Source organism: Danio rerio, chromosome 5 (genome assembly GCF_049306965.1).
Source record: "Danio rerio strain Tuebingen ecotype United States chromosome 5, GRCz12tu, whole genome shotgun sequence".
Lineage (NCBI taxonomy): Eukaryota > Metazoa > Chordata > Actinopteri > Cypriniformes > Danionidae > Danio > Danio rerio.
In genome coordinates, this window is record NC_133180.1 from 4702461 (window position 1) to 4729921 (window position 27461).

General features: G+C 36.2%; 2 protein-coding genes across 2 annotated transcripts in view; one reads left to right on the top strand and one right to left on the bottom strand.

Annotated features, from left to right (window-relative positions):
- dhrs11a (dehydrogenase/reductase 11a) overlaps positions 1-1566 on the top strand; it is an 88378-nt gene extending 86812 nt beyond the window's left edge. Inside the window, exon 7 of the mRNA NM_001100048.1 lies at positions 851-1566. Coding sequence (NP_001093518.1) covers positions 851-892 — 42 coding nt within the window. The 3' untranslated portion in view covers positions 893-1566. The remainder of the gene's footprint in view (positions 1-850) is intronic.
- Positions 1567-6445: 4879 nt separating this feature from the next.
- si:ch211-283g2.1 overlaps positions 6446-27461 on the bottom strand; it is a 56821-nt gene continuing 35805 nt past the window's right edge. Inside the window, exons 7-13 of the mRNA XM_017356218.4 lie at positions 26586-26710; positions 26380-26492; positions 23844-23984; positions 18725-18824; positions 15891-15991; positions 15631-15798; positions 6446-10353 (exon numbers count right to left, since the gene is read on the bottom strand). Of these exons, the coding sequence (XP_017211707.1) occupies positions 10201-10353; positions 15631-15798; positions 15891-15991; positions 18725-18824; positions 23844-23984; positions 26380-26492; positions 26586-26710 (901 nt within the window). The 3' untranslated portion in view covers positions 6446-10200. The remainder of the gene's footprint in view (positions 10354-15630; positions 15799-15890; positions 15992-18724; positions 18825-23843; positions 23985-26379; positions 26493-26585; positions 26711-27461) is intronic.

Below are 27461 nucleotides of genomic sequence, written 5' to 3' on the forward strand. Positions count from 1 at the left end.
AATTGGGTAGGCTAAATTGTCCGTAGTGTATGAGTGTGTGGATCTTTCACAGCGATGGGTTGCAGCAGGGGCGGACTGGGACAAAATTTTAGCCCTGGCACTGTTGCCACACCAACCCACATTACCACAACGACACAGCCCCACCCACGGACACGCACATTCACTATTTATTTCGGTGTAAAGATGATGAAATAATATGACATTCTTGCCAGATTTTGATTATGTCTGGGTAACCTTGGATTGGGTTGGCCCATCTTGAAACCAGGCGGCAGTTGCCGATTGGGCCAAATGCTTAACATTTATTATTATTATTTTCATTATCATCATCATAATATCACAACTAGCAAGAGATAAAAGCTGTCTGCACTTAAAAACAATACATACTAAAAAAAAAACTGACCGGCCCACATTTAAAAATTGGTCCGGCCCTTCTGGCATTTGCCAGAATTGCCAGATGGCCAGTCTGCCCCTGGGTTGCAGCTGGAAGGGCATCCGCTGCGTAAAACATATGTTGGAGAAGTTGGCGGTTCATTCTGCTGTGACAACCCCAGATAAATAAAGAGACTCAGCCATAAGGTAAATGAATGAATGAATGAATGATCAAAATAGAGCGGCACGGTGGCTCAGTGGTTAGCACTGTTGCCTCACAGCAAGAAGGTCTCTGGTTTAAGTCCCGGCTGGGTCATTTGGCATTTCTATCATTCTATCATTCTCTCCCTCTCTCTCTCTCTCTCTTTAGGAAATATTTTGACATTAAAGAGAAAAAATTTAAATACACAACTGTCCATAAATTTAGTAGCAAACATTACATTTTACATACTTAATCTCTCTTTCTCTCTTTCCGCTTTAGATCGGTGATGTGCAGATGCGGCCGGTCGACCAAGTGTCGTAGGATTAACATGAGGGACACCTGCTGGCTAAAACACGTGTAACAACTAGATTTAAAGAACTGATTGAAGGGAATTTTGTTTGCAGATCAGATCAGATCAGATCAAAAGTGTGAAGGACGCAGTGATCTGACGCCATGCTCGGGCCGGAGAGCACGGGTTTACCTCCGTTTAACATTACCGTCTCTGCTGCTGTCTCAGATTTAACAGGAAAGTCTCTCTGCATTGTTAAAAACACACTACAAACTGGAAGACGTGATGATGTGTGTTTGACAGCCTATGCAGAGATGAACTGCACATTATTTTGGCCTTTTTTTTTTTTTTTAGGTCATATTGCATAGGGGTCTGTTGAAGAGTGTGACGGGAAGTCCATTGTTGCCGGTAGTATGGAGCTAACTATGTGACAAAACTATTTGAATTTTATGAAGTCGAATTGGTGACAAAAATATTTTTTAGTAAACAAGTACAGTTCATATATAAGTACACCCATCACAAATCTATATTTTAGGTTAATGGTTATGCTATAGAATATTATATTTGGGCATATTAGATTAGATAGAATTGGATTATTCATCAATGAAGCCAAATCTGTAGATAATCTAACAAAATAACTGTACTGTACACTCAAATGTATATGTTAGGGAAAAATATTTGATAAAAATTCAACAACAAAAAAAAATAAGAGGAAAAATTAAGAGAAACAAAAATATTTTACAATTAGTTGAGATGATTGTAAATGAAATTTTGCATGAATTTAAATGTATTATCTATTTCTAAAGATGTTCGGTGACTTAAATATTATTGTATTGAAAATATCAGTTTAATAATTCTGTTTTGCACCTAATAAATTACCTATCATCACTGAAATGTTGATAAAACGTTTAATCATCAAAATGGGGTGTACTTATTTATGCTGAGCACTGTGTATTTAATTATTTATATTAAAATAGCTCATTTTTAATAACTAACATTATACGCCATTTAAAATCAATGGGATTTTGATTTGTTTTTGTTTCACATGAATTTTGAGCATTTGAAATTGAGAGACAATTGATTTTTTGAAGCAAACTCTTATAGATGTGTCATTGAATGTGTTTACATGGACACCAATACTTCGATTTAATTGATTAAAACAATACTGTAATTAACAATCGACCATGTAAACAAATTTTGATGACTTTAACCCGACTAAAGTCATACTGGAACTAAACAGAAATGGAATGAAGACATGTGGAGTAGAATTGGGTCAATAGACGATGCCATCGTCCATCACAGATGGTCGATAGACATCACGATGCTGAGCCTTCCCCATCGCAGCAGCAACCTGCTCATGAAAAAACAAACTTGGGCCCGTTTACACTAATACGTCATAGTTTTAAAATGGCATTTTAGAACGAAAACGATCCACGTCCACAATGGTGTTCAACTATAGCATTTCTGAACAGCCCTCCTTCCACAGTACACTGCTGAAAACACACAACCCTAATGTGTAGTATTCTGATTTTAGTGGCATTATTGAAGTTCAGCACAGACATATAAGCACCACAATCAAACTATTACCTTGTTGTTGGACTTTTCGCTCTGTTTTGTGACAGGACAGTCCATACACATATGACCGTTTGACACTGTTCACTGCACCCACTGAGTCAGTACACGGATACAAACATTGATTGATCAATATTCGGAAATTTAGATGGTGCAGGTCATCCACAGGAAAAAGTGAGGTATGCTTGCCGATTGTGTTAAATTCCAAATGCTCAATATTCAAATAAAAGAAAATAATTAATTTAAAACTATTTTAAGGGGACCTATTATGCCCCTTTTGATAAAATAAGTCTCTGATGAGTGTGTGTATGTCAAGTTTCAGCTCAAAATACTCCAAAAGTAATGTTTTCTAACTCTCTGAAACTGACCCTTTTAGGCTTTGATCCTAATTGTGCTGTTTTGGTGACTGTCGCTTTACATTTAAATGAGATTGTGCTCTTTTTCAAAAGAGGGCGGAGCTAAAAATGCCTGTGTGTCAGCATAGTGGCAGATTCAAAAACAAGTTTTGTCATATCATTAGCTCCATGTGGTTGAGGTGTTAATTACTGTATTCATTTTGTACTTATAACTTGAATTGTATGTAGATGTGGTTCTCAAACTGTGGATTGGATCCTAATACAGAGCGTTCGTCTGCGCTTTGAATGCAGTCACGATCTCAATCAGGAACCAATCATTGGTGGTTTTTATACTGAACTTTCGCTGAATGAAAGGTATGACACTGGCTTCTTTCATAGGAACAGGAGTATGAAACACTGTAGTGAACACTTGAGAAGAAATAACACTTGATGTAGTCGTACTGATTAAACATGATGATTGTTGGTTATGAATAATTGGCTTTTCCTTTCACCTTACACTAAACAAATCCTTAAAATTAGCAGTTTTTTAAGTGTTTAGTTACCTGCTGGGTTGTTATAAGAATAATATTAGATCAAATATTCACAAGCTTCATGTTATTTTAATTTTTCCAATTCAATTTAAATGACGCTTTTTAACGCAACAGTTGGGTTTGTCAATATCTTGACCCAATCTCATGCTGTGTTCACACCAGACGCGGAATGCGCGTCAAGCGCGAGTGATTTACATGTTAAGTCAATGCAAACGTGCAAATAGACATCCTGCGGCGCGATATGCGCGAATTGAGCGTTTTGTGCATTTGACACGCTTAACGCGCGTTTCGCGCAAATCGCTCAAGTTCGAAAATCTGAACTTCAGCGGACATTCGCGCCACGTTAACCAATCTGGGCTTGCTCTTGTGGGGGTGTGAATGTGACGTATCGCCTGTTGTCGATGTCCCAGGGGAAATCCTCCAGCCGACACCGACAAGAAGTTCATCAAACTGGTCTGGGCTCAGTCAGAAGCACCGCTGAAAGCCTCCATCATCCAGGTTAAGTTTCTGGAGGAGTTTATGAGCTTAAAGAGCTGGATCCACCTCTGAAAGGATATAGTGGACTCAGACACGGCCCTAAACGTATCAACGCTGTTTATCAGCCTTCATAAAGTACATAAACACTGTTATTTTCTTCATAAAATCCATGTTAGCCATTTAGCCATGAAGCTAGAGTCACCGGGCAGACAGAAGCCCTGCCCATCACGCGAATCCGCATCGAATTTGACACGCGAATGAAGCGGGGTTTGACGTGCGAATGAAGCGAGTAAACTCAAGTGTTCACGCGGCTATTTACGCGCGAATGCTGCAATTTATCCACGACTTCCGCGTCTGGTGTGAACACAGCATCACAATCCAGCATTTTAGATTGTTTTGTTAGTTCTAAAACATTGGATTGTTGTAAACATGATGATGGGTCAAATATTGGCAAACCCATTGTTGTTTTATTTTTTATTTTTATTACATTTAAAGCAACTTGCAAGTGGAAACCTGTGTCTCTGACTGAGTTTGCAATGTTGCTTATTTTGACCTCTCTGCTGGCTGGGAAAAGCTTGTTTCAGGCCCAATACAGCAAGTGATAAAAACAGCTTCAACCACTAAAAAGCATCATTCTTTTTGTTTTACACAACATTTCATGCACTGTTAAACATGTTAAAGCAACTTGCAAGTATAAACCAGTGTATCTGACTGAGTTTGCAATACTGCTTATTTTGAACTCGCTGCTGGCTGGGAAAAGCTTGTTTCAGGCCTAATACAGCAAATGATAAAAACAACCTTAACCACTAAAAAGCATCATTCTTTTTGTTTTAGACAACATTTTCATGCAGTGTTGAACATGTTAAATGACACTTTATTAACCCAACAATTAGGTTTGTCCATATTTTGACCCAACTTATTAAACAAACATTTTAGTGTTTAGTTAGCTGCTGTAACCTTAATGTTCGGTCAAATATTGACAAACCCAATGTTGTTAACATTTTTTTCAATTCAATTTAAATGACGCTTTTTAACCCAACAGTGGGGTTTGTCCATATTTTGACCCAACCTAAGTTACCTAACAACCCAGCATTTTTAGAGTGTTTAATTACGCATTGTAAATAAAAGGTTGACTCAACTTGTAAAATTATAAGGCCGCTTGCTGTTTTCAGCTTATTTGAGTTGACTCAACTTCTAACCCAAGTGCTGCACTTGACTCGATTTAAGTTCATTCATCTCAATAAGCTCCACAGCTGCCTTACATGTTTAAGTTGAGATTTTTTGTTACAATGTATGTAAATTCAGTACATAAAGTAATCTCAGCACATGACTCTCATGAAATCTGTCCAGTTTACATTCACCTGAATTATAAGGACATTATTTTCTTCATAATTTATGACAATTCCCCAAATTCACATTACTATAATTCCCGGTCCCACTTTATATTAAGTGTCCTTAACTACTATGAAGTTCCATCAAAAAATAAATACAATGTACTTACTGTGTTTATAATGGATCTGAGAACACTTGTGGTGCTCTTTGAGTTGGGATAGAGGTTGGGTTATGGACAGGTTTGGTGGCATGGGTTGGTTTAAGGGTGGGTTAAGGTGTAAGGGATGGTCAACAGTGTATTTACAAATGTAATTAAAGAAGTTAAATACAGATGTAATTACATACCGGTATTAAATCAAGCATAAATACACAATAAATATATGTATTTACACTAAGTACATTGTAACAAACTGTTAATTCCTGTGTCCATATTAGTTAAGGCCACTTAATATAAAGTGGGACCTAATTCCCCAAATCCCATTACGTTTTGAATTCATTATATTTATTAATTATATCTTTAGCCACAGTTTATTTTGATGGTCCGTTTGTTGAATTTAAGTTACATTGCATCTATGCCAACTAATTCTTATTAGACTATAAGTAAACTGTTGGGTAGACTGTTGGGGTATTAGTGTAAGTTGACATGTAATTGCAAAGTTTCTTATAGTCAGTTAAATGTAGTCTACTAATACTCAAGTGGACCATCAAATTAAAGTGTTACCATATTTTTAATAAACAATATTTTAAAATAATTTTTGATTAAGTGTTTTCAGTAATTCGCCTCTCATAAATCTGTCCAGTTTACGTTCACCTGAAATAAGGACATTCGTTTCTTGATATTTTAAAACATTTTCCTAATTGATTCATATTAATTAATTACTATACTTCCCCAAAATCCAATACATTTATTGTTTTTCTTTTGTGCATTAAAAAAAATCATTATATTTATAAATCTTTTTATAATTTTTAATAATACTCTCGTGAAATCTGTCCAGTTTACTTTCACCTGAAATGATTCTCTTCATAATTTATGACATTTCCCTCAATTCACATTACTATAATTCCCCAAATACCAAATAAAATTATTGTTTTCTTTGTGTATTTTTAGAAATCATTATTTCTCTAAGTCATATTTTTATTAAACCATGTTCAAATTATAATAATAGCATAAACCAGTAATAAACACTGTCAGAAATATCCGTAAATTAGCATTATGTGATTCGTGTTTTATTTGTTATTTCTCCCTGTTTATTTCTGCTTTTTAATTGCATTATGCAGTCTTTAATCTTTCTTCCAACACCCATTAACCTTGAAAACATGAAAAAAAGTGACTTTTATTGGCATGTTTAATAGTTTGCAGAGCTGTACTGTCTGGGTTGGTGTTGTATATTATGCTACAAACACCTAGTAATAAACTGCAGCACATTTTCTGTCATTGTACAAACTTATTATTTTCTAGATATTATTTCTTATGCATGATATTACTACTAAAATGACACTAAAAGTCACTTTGTTAAACTGTAGAGTTGAATTTACAACATCTGAAGTCGACAGAGCAGAGATCAACATCCCATAATGCAATTCACAACCAGACATGGACTGAAAACACTTGTGAGTCACAAAATAAGTCAGGTTTTTTTACAGACGTATTTGCTATATATTTAAGTCAAAAATATGATGGTAGTTAAGCATCACAACATAAAATTCTCCTTAATGAAAGCTCAATCTTAATCTCGATTTGATTTTAAATGTAAGCTGGACATATTTATGAGGATTGCCCTTTGAATTCATAGGTGGTTGTGAACACAGAACAAATGCTTAATCTGAGGCTATTCTGAAATGTCCTAAAGTGTAAATCTGAAAGATCTATTGAGAAATGCTCTTTGGTTTGTATACTTGCATCAATTCGCATGAATGTCAGCTTTTAATGCTTAAAATACGAAGATGTACACAAACAACAAGAAGCTATTAGTGTACAGGAGAGCAAAGGGGCCAGTTGTTGAACACATTGAGGGTAAAGTTCACTGCATGGACCCTGAAGGAGCATCTTATCTCATGTTGGACTGTTGTTCCGTCATCAAGCCCATAAAGGTTGATGTCATGAGGCAAAAAAAAACACCTGCTAATGAAAATAAAAGCATTATGGGCAATAAAATGTGACTCTTTTATATTCTGTTTATTGCCTTTCACTGAAAAAGGTTTATTTATTAATTAGTCCTGTTTATTAATCGCATCCAAAAAAAAGTTGGTTTTGTGTGTACTTATTATGCATATAAATACACACATGCATGCATATATTTAAGAAGATGTTTATATTAAGATATTAAATATATATGATACAAATTATATATACATTTCAATATCTATGCGACAAAATTGTTTTGTTTTTATGTACACTACCTGACGAAAGTCTTGTCGTTTTGTTGTAAGAGCAACAAATAATAACTTGACTTCTAGTTGATCATTTGGAAAAGAGGCAGAAGGTGGATTTTACTGATGAATCATCTGTTGAGCTGCATCCCAATCATCACAAATACTGCAGAAGACCTACTTGAACCCACATGGAGCCAAGATTTAGAGATCCGTCAAGTTTGGTGAAGGAAAAATCATGGTTTGGGGTTACATTCAGGATGGGGGCGTGAGAGATCTGCAGCGTAGATGGCAGTTCGTTCAACTCGTTTTGTGAAACTGGCCTCAGCTGCAGAACTCAGGCAGAGTGAAGACGACAAAGTAATAAAGGGATAGTTCACACTTTATTAAATTAAATATTTACTCACTATTAAGTTGTTCCAAACCTTCAAGAGTTTCTTCTGTTGAATGCGAAGGACGATCATTTGAAGAAAGCTGAAAACCTGTTACCATTAGCTATGTTTCCATCCACCTATATTTATGCGCATTTTGGATTTGCGTATAAAAAACGGTTGATGGAAACTTCAAGATGCGCATATATTTTGAAAATGTGCAAACCTGAGTAGGATAAGCTTTTTATTTGATAAGAAAAGATGCGCAAAACTACAATTTTAAACACCTTTACTAAACAAATTCCAGTATGTGTATTAAAAAAGGTCATGTGATTTTGTTATAAGAGATAAGGCGATGATAAAAACGTGTGAAAATGGATAAACCAGCAGGCTGAGCACACTGTAAAACATCTGAAATGTTGTTTTGGTCATTCTAAAACACCTTAACTGTTTCAGTATTAGTGTTATTATATTATTATTGACCTCCAGAATCAAGAGATGCTCTGCATCTTGCGCCTTCAAACGCCACCCAGGCTCATTCTGGAAACGTAGCCCCGTGGACGTTTCTGGAGGCCACAAAATACATCCCGGGAGGTACGTATTTGTGCAGTTTTTGTTTTCGCGAAGCGCTGTGCGTGCTTTTTTTACGTCTCGAACGTCACGTCACTGTTTGCGCCTGCGCTGTTCTCTCGTAAAAAGCCGCCGGAGGCCGCTGTCGAGCGACTGTCTGTCCGACTAACTGAATGAATGACTGGGCGGCCAGCCAATCGGCCGACCAAGCCACCCTCCTCCTCCTTCTTCCCTAAACCCAAGCTACGATTTACAAAAGCCGTCCAAAAAAAGAAAATCCCTCATTCGATTTTGACCGCGTTTTCGAATTTCACCGCATTCTCGCCCCGTTACGAACTCGTTAGCTTTATTTTTTGGATTCTTTTTTTGTCTTACCTATTTTCTGGAACTTTTTTTCCGCGGACTTGAAACCGGTCGTCGAATGCGGCTGGCTCCTCCTCCTCCGGGCCTCCGCTCCGCCGACATAACACGACGAGCTAACCACACAAACTGGTTTGCGCGGGAAAGCCCTCCACAAGAGGAGGTAAGCCGTCAGCCCAGCCAGCGAGCGTGAAGTGTAGCGGCGTCACACCACCCCGTATCGTCAAAAAACGAAATGCAGCCATACGTACCTACGGCCACGTAAATTGCAGTCTCCAGAAACGTCCGCGGGGCTACCTTTTCAGAATGAGCTTGGGTTGTTCAAACGCCACCACGCGTTCACATTATTTTCTTGATATTTTAAAACATTTGCCTAATTGATTCATATTAATTGATTATTATAATTGATTACTATTTTCTCAAAATCCCATTACATTTACTGTTTTGTCCTTATGCATTTTTAAAAACTCATTTTATTTATAAATCATATGTTTTTATTACTTTTTAAAATAAGAACTTTGACTCTCGTGAAATCAGTCCAGTTTACATTCACCTGAAATTATTCTCATAATTATTTTCATAATTTATGACATTACCCTCAATTTCAACTATACTATAACTCCCCAAATCCCATTAAAATTATGGTCAGGATTGTCTTCTGAGGCACAAGCCGTTTAGTAAATGAAGAAAAGATTCAAGCAGCTTCTCTTATCGTAGCAAATTCTGTTTTTAATGTTGATATTTGGCGCCAGTTAATCAGGAAGTGACAATTTTGTTCGCTTTGACTGGTTGGATAGAAACGCTGCTTTATTTGTACGTCTTTTATGCGATAATCCAGTTTTGAACAAAGTTAATCTGCATTTTTGGATGGAAACAGAGCTATTGACTTCCATAGTAGGAACAACAAAAACTAGGAAGGTCAATGGATAAAGCTTTCTTCAAAATACTGTATCTTCCTTTGTGTTTAACAGAAGAAAGAAACTTGAACAGGATTGGCACTAGTGAAGAGTGAGCAAATGATGACAGGATTTTCATTTTTGGGTGAACTACCCCTTTAAACCCCCAAATTGGTTGTGCTTATTATAACTGAGATGATCCTAAAGATAGCTATACTTATTAAAACTAGAATTTAGGCCAATCAATAGTATCTGGATGCAGCTTTTATGATGCAAGCTGAGATTGCATCACTCAGCCATGCAATGTCAGACACAATGCAATGAAGCTAGTGAAATCACTGTGAGGGGTGGGGTTAGGTGAGCACATTAAAAAGCATTGGATGCAACCAAAATTGCACTGCACCAGGTCTGCATCCAGACCCCTCTCAACATTTCAGACTTGTCCACTGAATAAACCTCAAGCAGTTCTGGTGTCCAGCAGTCTTGTTCAGTGATTCATTAGCAGATCATAAATTAGTCTGGATTGGTTTATCAGGCAGCGGTGCAATCGGACTGATGACAGCGATGTTGGGAATCGTCTCCATAATTCCACCTTTCTGCTGGTAATATGGGCTATCATCCTCATCCAGAGAAAATGGTGTGATGGACTTTTTAAACTTCTGAAACACAACACACAAAAAAACAGATGCTTAATTTAATATACTAATATGGCACTGTATGAAAGAAACGTTTCATTATCATTTAATACATTTGCCACATCTGTTTCAGTTATGTCTTCTTCAATGGTTGATTCATAAATTAATAACTTTATAACAAACACTTACATGTATTTATTAAATCTGAGAAAATGCATTGACAACACACATAAATAAATAAAACGATAAAATATAAATGTAATGCTTCTATAAATCACAAACAACACTTTCTGTACGTTGTGTTTGCTGCATAGTGGAAGCTTCATTATCAAATGACTCTAATGAATCGATTCTTTTTAGTGAATCAATCACGCGGTGCAGCAAGCTCACAACAAATATGCTTTTCGCGCTACTCTTGTCTCTTCATCTGACTTCTCTGCCAAACATATTCTGGGAATTTATTTTGTTTATTTTATGTTATGTTATTTTACAGCTCTTTTCCTCCGTTTTCTAATTTGTTTGTCATCTTTGGCGCGCAAATTATCCCGCTCCTTCACTTTCCTCAGACGAGAAAAGAAAACGCAAAAAACTCAATGGAAACTGTAATTTTTGAGGTAAGTTAGGTAACACTTTAATTTTAATTCAATCTGGATTTACATTGTGGCTGGAAAAAAACAATGCTCGCTCGATAGCGTCTTATAAATAAAAATAACGTTAGTTTGAATGTCAGGTCAGCTTTGAAGCAACGGTTAACGTAGCTTACTTTTACTACACTAAATGGTTAATTTTCGTAGTTAGTTTTCGAACTATTTCATAGTTTAGGAACAATACAACATACTTTAACCATTGTACTTTGTACTTGTAAAATTTTGTCCATTACAACCTTGTTAGTATCAATCATGGTTAACGTCATGGTTAACATTATAGATAACGTAGATAGACAGACAGAGAGAGACAACCTAACAACGCAGCACTTTCAGAGTGTTTAGTTGGCTCTAAAAATACCCATAACCGTAATGTTCAGTCAAATATTGACAAACCCAATGTTGATTTACTTTTTCCAATTAAATTTAAAGGACGCTTTTTAACCCACTAATTGAGTTTGTGCATATTTTGACCCAACCTTACAATCCAGCTTTTTAAAAGTGTTTAGTTAGCTCTAAAAATACTGGGATGTTGTAATCATAATATTGGATCAAATATTCACAAGCTCCATGTTGTTTTCATTTATTCAATTGAATTGAAATGACACTTTTTAACCCAACAGTAGGGTTTGTCAATATTTTGACCCAGCCTAACACCCCAGCATTTTAGATTGTTTTGTTAGTTTTAAAAACATTGGATTGTTATAACCATAATGTTGGGTCAAATATTGGCAAACCCATTGTTATTTTATTTATTTTTTTCTTTCATTTAAATGACACTTTATTAACCCAACAATTAGTTTTTTATATTTTGTCCCAACTTATTAACCAAACATTTTAGTGTTTAGTTAGCTGCTGTAATCTTAATGTTCAGTCAAATATTGACAAACCCAATGTTGATTTACTTTTTCCAATTAAATTTAAAGGACGCTTTTTAACCCACTAATTGAGTTTGTGCATATTTTGACCCAATCTTACAATCCAGCTTTTTAAAAGTGTTTAGTTAGCTCTAAAAATACTGGGATGTTGTAACTATAATATTGGGTCAAATATTGACAAACTCAATGTTGTTTTAATTTTTCCAATTTAATTTAAATGACACTTTTTAACCCAACAGTTGGATTTGTCAATATTTTGCCCCAACCTAACAACCCAGCATTTTAGATTGTTTTGTTAGTTTTGAAAACATTGGATTGTTATAACCATAATGTTGGGTCAAATATTGACAAACCCATTCATTTTTGTACGTTTGTTTTCATTTTTCCAATTCAATTTAAATTACACTTTATTAACCCAACAATTAGGTTTGTCCATATTTTGATCCAACTTATTAACCAAACATTTTAGTGTTTAGTTAGCAACTGTAACCTTAGTGTTCGGTCAAATATTGACAAACCCAATGTTGTTTACATTTTTTCAATTCAAATTACGCTTTTTAACCCAACAGTGGGGTTTGTCCATATTTTGACCCAACCTAAGTTACCTAACAACCCAGCATTTTGAGAGTGTTTAATTATACACTGTATAACTAAGTTTAAATGTCAGGTCAGCTTGGCCTATAACTTAGTTTGAAGCAACGGTTAACGTTACTAAGCTTACTTTTACTACACTAAGTGGTTAATTTTCGATAGATAGATAGATAGATAGATAGATAGATAGATAGATAGATAGGTTTTCTGAATATTATGCTTGCTAGGTTTGAAGTGGTTGCTAGGCCGTTTTGGTTGTTGCTATGCAGTCTTTGGATGGTTAATTGTTAGTAAATTAAAAAAAAATTATATCACTTAAATACTTTTTTGATAACACATCATATTTTAAAACAAGGATTTGTGTTTATTAGACCATGTCGTTTGTGCCCTGCATATTGGTGTTTTGTAATTTGTTTCGAGTTATTTTTAAACAGTATATAGATAATTATATTGTTGACTCGCATGGACACGTTCATAAAACATCCCTACTGTATGTGCAAGGTATGCAGCCACTTTATTGGGTACACCTTGCTGCAGATTTGTCAGCTGCACATCCATGATGAGAATCTCCCGTTCCACCACATCCCAAAGATGCTCTATTGGATTGAGCTCTGGTGACTGTGGAGGCTCTTTAAGTACAGTGAACTCATTGTCATGTTCAAGAAACCAGTCTGAGATGATTGAGCTTTATGACATGGTGTGTTATCCTGCTGGAAGTAGCCATCTGAAGATGGGTACACTGAGGTCATTAAGGGATGGACATGGTCAGCAGCAATACTCAGGTAGGCTGTGGTGTTGACACGATGCTCAATTGGTACTAATGGACCCAAAGTGTGCCAAGAAAATATCCCCCACACCATTACACCACCACCACCAGCCTGAACTGTTGATAAGGCGTGTCATGGCAGGATGGATCCATGCTTTCATGATGTTGACAGCAGCAGAAATGGAGACTCATCAGAGCAGGCAACGTTTCTCCAATCTTCTATTGTCCAGTTTTGGTGAGTCTGTGTGATTTGTAGCCTCAGGCCCCGTTTACACTAGTGCGTTTTAGTTTTAAAACGGCGTTGTAGAATGAAAACGATCCGCGTCCACACTCGCGTTTTACCCAGCGTTTCTGAACAGCTCTCCGTCCACACCAAAACGCTAAAAACGCACATCACGTGACCACACACACACTCTCGGGCAAGCGCTCCAGCATTTCTACCCAGACGAGAGCTCTGCTTGTCGGACTGCTCATCAAGCATCTCCCGCTGGATCTAATCTCCCTATATTTGCTAAACGTGATATTTCATTCATCTTGTTGTCTTTATCTAACGACATAGGCCAATTCCCTGACTTTGATCATTGTAATCTATTAAGTTACTTGTTCACGGGTAACATGTTTTGGTTAAGTGCAAAGATAAGTTAATGATTAATCCAGGTACATTGACTGATCGCTTGCCTTTATTTCCTACAATGTATAAACTTATTGTATGTTATACTTTTATAATTATCGATTATTAAAACTGATATTCAGCAAAAGAGAGGGTGTGTTTTGTATTTTCACTGAAATTGAAAGGAGGCAGTTGTTATAGGCTCCGTTTTGTTATAAATATCCAAACAGTGAAGATGATGCTCATATATGCAGCACGACGCCTCAACATTTCTGCTGTCTGTTAAGTTGCTAATATTAAAATGAAAATAGGCAGTTCCTTAAATCATGTTTACATTTTATTGTTGAGAAAGTGAAACAACGTAGCCAAGGTGATGTGAATGAAGTTATAAAGTGCACTGTTCCCTGTGAAGATTTACCCGTGTCCTCGGTATGTTTTCCATATCAAACTGAGAAGGGGGAGACTGCAGCTGATCAAACTTGCGAAGTCTTAACTTACAAGAAGAGGATGCGTGACTGAACTGTGTGTGGGCTACTTAATATTGAGGAAAAGCCCCAATCAGATAGGCGAACGTTTGCAGCCCCGCCTCCGTTTTCAGATGTCTCCGTCTTTCCCCATCCACACTGAGACGGAGCAGCAGCGTTTTAGAATGAAAACGGCCTCTCCAGCGTTTTCGAAACGCTCCGTTTTCGGCGCTCGAGAACTCCGGCATAGTGTGGACGGATGGCGTAACCGTAGCAAAACTTATGCGTTTTCAAACTAAAACGCACTAGTGTAAACGGGGCCTCAGTTTCCTGTTCTTAGCTGACAGGAGCGGCACCCGGTGTGGTCTTCTGCTGCTGTAGCCCATCCGCCTCAAGGTTGGACATGTTGTGTGTTCAGAGATGCTCTTCTGCAGACCTCGGTTGTATCGAGTGCTTATTTCAGTTACAGTTGCCTTTCTGTCAGCTGGAACCAGTCTGGCCATTCTCCTCTGACCTCTGGCATCAACAAAACATTTGCGCCAACAGAACTCACTAGATATTTTCTCTGTTTCAGACCATTCTCTGTAAACCCTAGAGATGGTTGTGTGTGAAAATCCCATTAGATCAGCAGTTTCTGAAATACTCACACCAGCCCGTCTGCCACCAACAACCATGCCACATTCAAAGTCACTTAAATCCCCTTTCTTCCTCATTCTGATACTCGGTTTGAACTGCAGCAGATCGTCTTGACCATGTCTACATGCCTAAATGCATTGAGTTGCTGCCATGTGATTGGCTGATTTGAAATTTGATTGAACAAGCAGCTGTTCAATCACTGTGTACCTAATAAAGTAGCAAGCGAGTGTAGAGCAGGTATGGGCAAACTTGATCCTCGACGGCCAGTTGGAGTGTTGCTCCAACACTTATCAAACACCTGAGCAAACTAATCAGTGTCTTCATGATCACTAGAAAGCTAAAGCTACAGGCAGGTGTGTTTGATTGGAGAAAAACTATCTAGGGCATCGGCCCTCCAGGATCGAGTTTGCCCATCCCTGATATAGAGACTCTTCCCTCGCATCCGTTTTGAGGGATGTAAACAATAACAATAACCCTAACGTATTTCCTGTTTTACATTTTTATTTCTGTAGCTTTTGAGATTCCTGAAAGGTCCACGTATTGATAATGTTATGATAGCTTATTTAATGTTAAATTATAATTGAATCGCCTCTTTTTAGTGTTATGAAATAGTTTGAGAACAAGCAGGAAATGTTCATGAGCCAATGACACCACCGCATTGAAATGGTCTAGCTATATAATAATTTTCCATATTCTGTGGTGCTTCCAGTACCTCAGTGAAGGATCCGGGCAGAACCCAGAGCGTGTGCACTGCTGCTAGGGGAATCCAGATGATGGACGCCAGGGCGATGAGCCAGCCAACACCCTGAGCCCACGGTGGGTACACATAATCCTCATACCGCGCTGGTTTGAACTGAATGACTGAGAACACTAGGATCACCTGAAGAATAACACAAAAAGATTTGAACACCAGTGCATTTGGGGTTTCAAAGCTACCATATGTGTCAGTAATAGTGTGATCATCGCACTCACGGTTATCAACGCAGGACAAATGACCCACCAGCAGATCCTGAAGAAAATGCTGGGTCTCTTTCCTGTCATCTCTACTAAATTACTGGACAGCCGCTTGACACCTGTTAAAAAGGCTCAAGTTGCTAAATAATGCCTTATAATAACATACCATTCAGTAAACATCTTAAAAAATGCTAACTTGAACATCTGGTAAACTTGCTAACGTCCTACAAATTTTAATAGCTTACTAAAACCTGCTACAAACATGCTAGCAATGTGCTAATACAAGCTAGTAATAAGTTAAAATATTTCTTTGTTAGAAATTTTAGCAACATATCATTACAAACTTGTTAGCAGTGTGGTAAAACATGTTAGGTTAGCAACATTCTAAGAATTGTTTGTAGGATTAAAACTTGCTAAGATATTGGCACTATGCTAAAATATGCTTGTAACAGTTTATCAATGTCATTAGCAGCTAAAACTAAATTATAATACTTTATAAACTACTAAAACTTGCAGACTTGTTAAAAATGTTCTCAACATATTGCGTCTTAGATGTGCTAAAACATGCTAGTAACAGGTTAGCAATGTTCTAAAACATTCACAACATTTAAACTGGCTAAGAACATGTTAGCAATGTGCTAAACATGCTAGCAAGGTGGTAAAACACTAAAAACATTAGTATTTTATACACTAATACATGCTAGTAACATGTTAATTTCTTTAAAAAAAATGCTAACTGTGTTTAAATGTGCTGGTAACAGATAATCAATGTTGTTAACAGCTAAAATAAACTATTTAATATATTATAACTACTAAAACTTGCAGGCTTGTTAAAATATTATTATTAAACATGCTAGCAACAGCTTAGCAATGTGCTAAGAAATTAAATTTTCGCAATATTAAAACTCGCTAAGAACATGTTTGAAATGTGCTAAAACATGCTAGCAAGGTGGTTAAACACTAGAAACATTAGTCATTTATGCACTATTACATGCTAGTAACATGTTAATTTCTTTTTAAAAATGCTATGTGCTAAAATGTGCTAGTAACAGTTTATCACTATTGTTAGCAGCTAAAACTAAACAATTTAATAAATTATAACTACTAAAATTTGCAATCTTGATAACAATTTTATCAATATATTGCATTTTAAATGTGCTAAAACATGCTAGTAACAGGTTAGCAATGTTTTAAAACATTCACAACATTAAAACTGGCTAAGAACATGTTAGCAATGTGCTAAACATGCTAGCAAGGTGGTAAAACGCTAAAAGCATTAGTATTTTATACACTAATACATGCTAGTAACATGTTAATTTCTTTTTAAAAATTCTAACTGTGTTAAAATGTGCTGGTAACAGATAATCAATGTTGTTAACAGCTAAAATAAACTATTTAATATATTATAACTACTAAAACGTACAGGCTTGTTAAAATGTTATCATTAAACATGCTAGTAACAGGTTAGCAGTGTTGTAAGAAATTAAATGTTCACAATATTAAAACTTGCTAAGAACATGTTTGAAATGTGCTAAAACATGCTAGCAAGGTGGGTAAACACTAGAAACATTAGTATTTTATGCACTATTACATGTTAGTAACATGTTAATTTCTTTTTAAAAATGCTATGTGCTAAAATGTGCTAGTAACAGTTTATCAATATTGTTAGCAGCTAAAACTAAACAATTTAATACATTATAACTACTAAAATTTGCAGTCTTGTTAAATATTTTATCAATATATTGCATTTTAGATGTGCTAAAACATGCTAGTAACAGGTTAGCAATGTTCTAAGAAATTAAATGTTCGCAACATTAAAACTTGCTAAGAACATGTTTGGTATGTGCTAAAACATGCTAGCAAGGTGGTTAAACACTAGAAACATTAGTATTTTATGCACTAATACATGCTAGTAACATGTTAATGTTAACTATGTGCTAAAACGTGCTAGTAACAGATAATCAATGTTTTTAGCAGCTAAAGCTAATCGATTTAATACATTATAACTTCTAAAATGTGCAAACTTGTTAAAAATGTTATCAACATATTGCATGTTAGATGTGCAAAACATGCTAGTAACAGGTTAGCAATGTTCGTAACATTAAAACTGGCTAAGAACATGTTTGCAATGTGCTAAAACATGAAGCAAGGTGGTAAAACACTAGAAACATTAAGAATTGTTGCACTAATACATGCTAGTAACATGTTAATTTCCTTTTAAAAACGCTAACAATTTGCTAAACATGCAAGTAACAGATAATGTTGTTAGCAGCTAAATGTAAACGTTAATACATTATAACTACTAAAACTTTCAGAGTTGCTAAAATGTTATCAACATATTGCATGTTAGATGTGCTAAAACATCCTAGTAACAGGTTAGCAATGTTCTAAGACAGGTTCACAACATTAAAACTGCTTAAGAACATGTTGGCAATGTGCTAAAACATGCTAGCAAGGTGTTAAAACACAAGAAACATGCAACATGTTTATTACAAGTTATGTAAGCATGTTAGAAACATGCTGATTTGTTTAAAAATGCTAGCAATGTGGACATGCTAGTAACTACTTGAACTTATTAGCAACATGCTAGTGGTGTGCTAAAACATGCTAGTAATAGGAAAGCAAGACTTTATAAAGCAAAAAATGCTTAGTTTTTGTCTGATTTGTTGTCCAAATATATTGAGTCAGGGACCATTTTTCTAGACAAGCCTTTTCCTTAAAACAATTCATCTGCCATAGGGGTTAGTTTTGTTTTTTGCTTTGAAATAAGATTATTAAGCTTATTTTTTGTAGTGTACATCCTGAATAAAGAACTAAACAGTATACTCATATCTGTCAGATGATTCTCTCACCATAACACCAGCAAACACCAACCACCTCAAAGAAGGCCAGGAACATGATGGAGACGATGGCTGTGTAATGATCCATCAGCTGGAACACATAGATCCCAACCTGAGGAGAAACATGAGCGTCACTTACAATACACATTATCTGCTTTCATTTTTAATCAATTTTCAGTTCACTAACTTCATCCTCTAGGTCTGATTGCCAGGTATCCGAACTTAATTAGTAATTAAGCCATAATTGCATCTTTAAGAACTAGAAATAGAATCATAATAAATGAATAAAGCTTCTAAAAACATAATTCTGGTTAAAATGCATGGAAAATTAGTGTCCAATTCAAAGTTTATATCATTGCATCAGAAAAGAAAATACCAAATGCAAGTGTCTTTTATTTGAAAGAAATACATCGTTTAAGACCAAAGAATTTAATAAAAACAAGTTTGTTGTTTTGTTTTAACTGCTAAATCAGAATATAGACCATTTCAATGTAGTCTTGTCTTTGGCTCATGATCCCAAAGATTTCCTGCTTGTCATCAAACTATTTCATAACTGTAACAAGAGGCAATTCAATCATAACTTAATGTTAAAACTACAGAGACCCGGAAGGGACGTGGAAGAGAGAAAAAATTGGCTGGGTGGAAAAAAAATGGGTAGGAGAAAAAAAAATAGGTGCCAAGATATATTCACATTTTTTCTCAAAATAAATAAATAAAACTGTTATATACACCATAAAAATTAATAACAACAAAAGCACAACAAAATGACCAACGGTTTAATCAAAATTAAAATATAAAGCAAAATAATATTAATAAACGGGTAAAGCAGTGGCGCAGTAGGTAGTGCTGTCGCCTCACAGCAAGAAGATCTCTGGGTCGCTGGTTCGAGCCTCGGCTCAGTTGGCGTTTCTGTGTGGAGTTTGCATGTTCTCCCAGCACTCCTCCGGTAGCTCCGGTTTCCCCCACAGTCCAAAGACATGTGGTACAGGTGAATTAGGTAGGCTAAATTGTTCGTAGTGTGTGTGTGAATGTGTGTGTGTATGTTTCCCAGAGATGGGTTGCGGCTGGAAGGTTATCTGCTGCGTAAAAACTTGCTGGATAAGTTGGCGGTTCATGCCGCTGTGGCGACCCCGGATTCATAAAGGGACTAAGCCGACAAGAAAATGAATGAATGAATATTAATAAAAAAGTATCTCAGTATATAAAGTGGCTGTATGTATGTTTTTGACTCTTCTAGAGCATAAAAACACCATAATATAATTGCAGATATTTCAGAAACATGCTAAGTGAACATTCTTGTCTATCTAAAAAACAATGCTACAGTCAGATTTGCTTTGAAAATGTGCATTACGTGCCGAAACATCTGCAATAATTAGTTCAACCACTGGGGGTCAAAATTACATACTGCACATTTAAATCACATTGGTGGTTAGTGAATAATCAGGGTATCTTCCGTCTATTTCATATCTTTTCAAACAAAAAGGAAAAATTAAGAAAACGTCCGTTTTCGGTTTATCTTTTGCTCACAAAAAAAACAACAAGATTTTGGCTGGATTTTTGCTTTTTTAATTTAGGGCAGGAAAACGGATAAACAACTTTATAATTCATTATACACATCTAGGCTGTGCTGAAACACCCATTTTCCTCTGATTGGTCAACTAAATTTGAGCTTGTGACATAGCCCTCAAAATTAAAAGCAGACCAGCACCCAGGATTTTAATTATTATTATTTAATTATATATATATATATATTGTAAGATTCCCCTAATTATTTATATATATATATAAACAAAGTTTACGTGTTCTATCATTTGATCAGTTTGCAGGCTTACATTCATTGTGGATATATAAATTAAATAAAAACGTAAATTAGCTGTAATGACGGGATGTGACACCGACAACAGGGGTGAGGATCCAATTGCAGGGTTTTATTGAAAGGATGGTCAGTCAAGCAATGAGGAGCAAACAGATGTATAAGGGCAATCCTGAGTCTTAGTCGAAATAGCAGGCAAATGGTCGGAAGGCAGGCAGCATACAGGAATGATCAAACAAAACAAAGCAAAGGTTCAAAACACGGGAGGCAAGGCAAAGAAAACGCGTTGTGGTGTCACTAAACAGATAACAAGACTCAGCAATGAGTGTGTCAAAGTGAACCATATATATGTGTTTGTAATCAGTACTTGAGCAGCTTTAGCTGTGTGTTTGCAATTAGTTAGGATCAGGAACCGGTTGTTCCTGGCAAATTTGTAGTCCTTTAGCGATCTGCAGCTACTAGATCAGTGGTGATCATGACATTAGCAGTATTATTAGACATTTGCCATTAAAATAAGGTCATAGTTCGCTGCCAAACATCTTGCTGTGGTGCACCTGATGCTGAGCAAAGATAGCCATTTCCGAGCAGCACCTGGTTTGCATGATTGTTTCTGAGCAAGGCCTATATAATAATAATAATAATAGTAATAATAATAGTATATGCCTATAGTTTCCTATCAAACGTCTTGCTGCTACATGTATACACCTGGTGCTCTGCAAGCAGAACCTGGTTTGCATGATTGTTTCCGAGCTACTGTAGGCCCAAATAATAATAATAAAAATAATAGACTGATAATAATAATAATAATAATAATAATAGGCTGATGACAATATTAATAATAATCATAATTAATATTGTGTTTTTGTATTGTTTAATTTAATACTTTTAGCAGCACCAGAATAAAAACACTTTGGGCCCAATTGCTTTAACAAAGGGTAACATTTTTTATTATATATATATGTATATATATACTCATTTAAGAGCTGAACTAAAAGAATTTTAAGGACAATAAACCTATACAATACGGTCGACTGCAATGCCTATTTCTCATGCGTTTGTCACACAATAAGACTTTTGAAACATTCTAAATCACTGGATTAATGAACACATTTTCAAATTAACTTAACACATTAACGTTGTGCTAATAGTGAACTTGACATTTGCTCTTCGTAAGAAAATTGTTAAAGTGCTACAGCGAGCCCATATTTCACATATAAATATTGCATATAGGCTACTATTCGGTGCTGCAAACTGTTTGCATTTTATTTTATGTCTTAACCATTGCATGAAATAATAAAAAAGGGAAGTGTGCTCGTAAAGCGCGCGATGCACACAGAAATCAGCGCAGATTCTTAATTAAGTTCCTGTTAACCAAATTCTACTTAAATTGTAGAAAAAATTTTTAAATGACAGGACTTTAATCAAGCCTTTTTCAATTGGAGAATTACAGTTATTAATAGCTTAGTCCTTATTAATGATCAGTTTATAAAATACATAATTTACAGATCTACTGAAAAAAAAGACGAATGTGCAATAACTATTTTTATATTTTATAGCTTAACACCGCATGCGTCAAAGATGTAGTCATTGATGTAAGCCTGCTAACTGATCAATATATATATATATATATATATATATATATATATATATATATATATATATATATATATATATATATATATATATATATCAGGGCTCTAAATTAACCTTTTTGCTTGGTAGCACCGGTGCTCCTAACTTTAAAAATATAGGAGCCTCAACCAAAATTTAGTGGGACCCACCAATTATAAGCACCGTTACTACAAGTTTTATACAAACAGATTTATTGCATTGGAAATTAAGACTTATCAAACTAACAAGCAAAAAATGCTGTGCTGGACATGAATGAATCTGTTAACGATATAACTGTGCTGTTCTCACGGGTGCTGTCTAATATTGCACTGATGCTTTTGACATATACAGCACCTTATTATATGCATACGTCATGTTAATAGCAATACTGGTCTTTTCATGAGTAGCAATATTAGTTTACTCAGTGTAAGGATTAAACAGAAGCTCTCGTGCTAGATGTGGCAAACAGTTACCTGAAAATTTTATCCCACAGACTTTTCATAGCGGACTTGAAGCCAATGGAGTCTTTTATCCACTCTTGGAAAAGTGTAGATGGTGGATTAACATTCAGCACATGGTCACTAGTAAGATGTGTCATTATTTGTAACTTTAGATGTCATGGCTTCTAAAACAAAATCTGTCAGTGTTATCTTCATTCACATCTTCAGCGCTTAACAGTTTTTCGCGGTAGTAGCTCTCTCTGTCATCCCAAGCCAGAAGGCATTGACTGAGTGATTGACAGCTGATATTTCAGTGCTAGAGCAGTGGTGGGCCAAAAAGTAGAGCTCGAATGCGGGGCAAGCATAACGGACTTGGCTTTGTTTACTGCAGCAAGTTGACATGACAACTGTTTTAAACCATTCCTGAGCACTGCTTTTTGCGTTTCAAGTGAATGTGGTGAACATTTTGCAGTAAAAACTGGTCGCACACAACAATTTTATGCACTCGCACACATGCTTCCAAATATGTTTTGAGGTTGCATAGGTAAAATTTCGAGCCCTGTATATATATATATATATATATATATATATATATATATATATATATATATATATATATATATATATATATATATATATATATATAATGAAATAATAATAATTATAATAGTTAAAAGCCTGGTGCTGGTCCAGAGAGGGCTCTTATTTTGAGGGCTACATTAACAGCTTAGATCAATCAGAGGAAAATGGGTGTTTCAGCACCGCCTACATGTGTATAATGAATTTTGAAGTCGTTTATCTATTTTTCCACCCTAAATTAAAAAAACAACAAAAAAAAACAAATCGAGTCAAAATCTCTTTTTCGATTTTTGTGAGCAAAAGAAAAACGTAAAAATTGTCGTTTTCTTCATTTTCCTTTTTTTTGTTTGAAAATGGATATGCATTGGACGGAAGATTATACCCTGATTGTGAATAATGCTAGCTATTATTTTGATGCTGGATATGTTGCTTAATGTAATGTGATCTTAATGAGAACATTATTGTTGAATAAAATGTAAAATAAATGTTAATAGGTTCAGGGACTTATTTCTTGACATCACAGTTTAGTAAAATTAGTTTTCCAAATTTCAAAAATTATTATTAAATGAAATAAATAAAAAAATTAACTAATTAAAACAAATAGTATATAAGGACTTTGTTTGCACACATTGTCCTGGCATTTCTCATTAATATAATTTACGAATTAAAATAAAAGTGATATTGTTACCTGCATGACATTAGGGATACCCAAAAGAAACGCCGCACCACAAACTAAAAGCACAAGAAACTCCTTGCGTTTGAGGTGCTTCAGTATGGGTTTACTGTAACTGTCCAGCAGACTGGTCACCATCACCTCCACCATAGCGAACTGCAGAACACAAACACAACAGCAGCAGCTAAAGGTTAACAGCAGTAAGTTAGCGGTGATTCTGCGAAATGATTCAAACAGCAGACATTCATGCACGACTGCTTAATGTTTTATCCTGAGGTGAACAAACTGAATAAAGTAAATGAACAGCCGCTTTTCAGGAATTATAAATCACAGATGGGGTAGTTTTAGCTTTAAAACTAACGTCTGTGTTCGGGCTTGACATAATCCTCATGAATAGATGTCAAGGTTTATTTTAATCAAACAATAATTAAATACATCTTGAATAAAGAGAATGATGATAGGATTATGATAATTCTGATAAAATTCATAGATTTCTGTTTTTAGTTTTAGCTTTTGTGTTATTCCCCTCACTCCTAAAGACTGATTCCCAATACATGATCATTACTCCAGTGCAGTATTTAATTAGCTTAAATTGGATTCAGAGCAATAGAATCTACCATGATGTACATTATACATACATTACAATTAAAGTCATTTAATTCAGTCTTTTTGTATTCATTGTTATGAAATCAATTTACAAAATATTGAAATTATGTACACTGTATAGGTAACACGGTGGTGCAGTAGGTAGTGCTGTCGCCTCACAGCAAGAAGGTCGTTGATTCGAGCCTCGGCTGGGTCAGTTGCATGTTCTCACCGTGTTCGCGTGGGTTTCCTCCGGGTGCTTTGGTTTCCCCCACAGTCCAAAGACATTCGGTACAGGTGAATTAGGTAAGCTAAATTGTCCGTAGTGTATGAGTGTGAGTGTGTTTGGATGTTTCCCAGATAAAGGTTGCAGCTGGAAGGGCATCCGCTGCGTAAAACCTATGCTGGATAAGTTGGCGGTTCATTTCGCTGTGGCGACCCCAGATTAATAAAGGGACTAAGCCGACAAGACAATGAATGAATGTATGTACACTGCATTTTAAAGCAACTACAGTATGTTCTTGAAAGATAAGATTTTATGATACATTTCTTTAATTCATCTATTTGATAACAGTCTCAAACTCATCTTGTATGTATTTGAACCTTGAACTAGTTAAATGTAACATCATTTTAATTGTTGACTTCACGGTCATTTATTCATGTATGAGTTGAAATTAGTTGTTGATTAGCGGTTGATTAGCTAGTAGTGCTGGGCAATGATTAATCACGATAAATATATATATATATATATATATATATATATATATATATATATATATATATATATATATATATATATATACACACATATTCATTTATTCATTCATTTTCTTTTCAGTCCCTTTATTAATCCAGGGTCGCCTCAGCGGAATGAACCGCCAACTTATCCAGCATATGTTTTACGCAGCGGATGCCCTTCCAGCTGAAACTCATCACTGGGAAACACCCATACACACTCATTTACATACACTACGGAGAATTTACCTTACCCAATTCAATTATGTTTCTTGGGACTTGTGGGGGAAGCCGGAGCACCCGGAGGAAACACTCGCGAACACAGGGAGAACATGCAAACTACACAGAAAAGCCAACTGACCCAGCCGAGGCTCGAATCAGCAACCTTGCTGTGAGGCGTTTGTGCTACACACTGCACTGCACCGTGCAGCCCTCACACATTATGTCAAAACAAACATTTATTATGGATGCAATTAATTCAACCCAAGCTCATTCTAAAAACGTACCAATATATACATTTCTGGAGAGCGGCAAATAAGTCCCAGAGCTTTGTTTTTTTTTTTTGCATTTTTTGTTTTCATGGATCCACTAGACACCGCTGTGTACAGATCTTTCTCGCGAGTGCCATATGCTCCTGCTGTTCTCACGTAAATCCACCAAAGGGTCACTGTCGACTGACTGACTGAACGAACGAAAGGCTGACCCACCTTCCTTCTCCCTAAACCCAACCAATTGTATTTTCAAAAGCACCGATTGACCCGCCCACTCACTTTTCTAAACTCAACTGACAAAAAGAAAAGCCCTCACCTGATTTTTACCACATTTTCAATTTTCACCACATTCTCACCCTGTTATTTACTTGTTTATTTTAGTTTTTATCTTATCCGCTTTCTGGAACTGTTCTTTACTGAACTCGACCCCCATTGTCGTGGTCATCACCTCTCTGCGTCTCAAGTCCACCGACGTACACGGCAAGCTACTTGACAAACTGGTAACAGCGGGAAAGCTGTCGACATGGTGGTAAACGTTCAGCTGGTAAGCGCGAAAAGGAACGGCGTCATACCGCCCCTCTTGCGCTCATTTTAAAAATGAAATGCAGCCATATGTAGTTCTGGCTTCATAATTCGTGATCTCCAGAAACATATATAATAGGGCTACGTTTTCAGAATGAGCCTATGTTGGATTAATTGCGATTAATCTTTGCACAGCACTATTATAAGTTAAAATATACCTGACTGTCGAGGCCGAGGCAGAGTAGCATGAAAAAGAAGAGAAAGGCCCAAAGAGGAGCAACAGGCATCGTCACAAAGGCTTGTGGGTAAACCACAAGCACTAAACCCGGACCTGCCGGAGAAAAATCCAGAGACACAGCTGATTAAACAAGACTAGTTGCAATTTTTGATGCAAAGTAAAGAATTAAATATTAAAGTAACCCACCGTCAACTGCGATTTCACTGACCGGCACATTCTGAAGGTGCGACATGTAGCCAAACGCAGAAAAAATGACAAATCCAGCGAAAATACTAGTCAGGGAGTTTGTGATGGCGATGGCCAGAGTGTCTCTGTACAGCAAACAGGACAGGAATAAAATGAGCGATAAACAATGTCACTGTGAATATATTTTATTTCTCTCTAAACACCAATTACATGACACAAAGGTTCATTCATTCATTGTCCTTCGGCTTAGTTTCTAATTCATCAGGGGTCACCACAGCGGAATGAACCGCCAACTATTCCAGCATATATTTTACGCATCAGATGCAGCCATTTGAATCTTTTTGGCTGGAGACTTCCGGTCAGGCTCTTTCTGAAAATGTAGTCTTGTGAACGTTTCTGGAGACTGAATTATGTAGCCGGAGGTACGTATGGCTGCATTTAATTTTTTAAGCGAACGCTACAGGGTGGTAAGATGCTGTTTCTTTTGCCGCTTACCGGCTGACCGCTTACCTCCCTGTGGAGGCCCTTCCCGCCGCAACCAGTTTGTCCAGTTATCTCGTTGTGTACATTGGTGGACTTAAGACACAGAGAGGAGTTGACGACTGGGTTTAAGTCTGGGGAAAAGCATTTCCAGAAACCAGGTAAGATAAAAACAAATTCCAAAAAATAAAATGAACGAGTGATCAACAGGGTGAGAATGTGGTAAAATCCGAAAACGTAAAAATCAGACGAGGACTTTTCTTTTTCTGGACAGCTTTTGTAAACCGTCGGTTGGGTTTAGGGGAAGTAAGCGGGTCAATCGGTAAAATTGGTTGGGTTTAGGGAAGGAGGAGGGTGGGTCAGTCAATTGGCCGGTCGACCAGTCGGTCGACAACA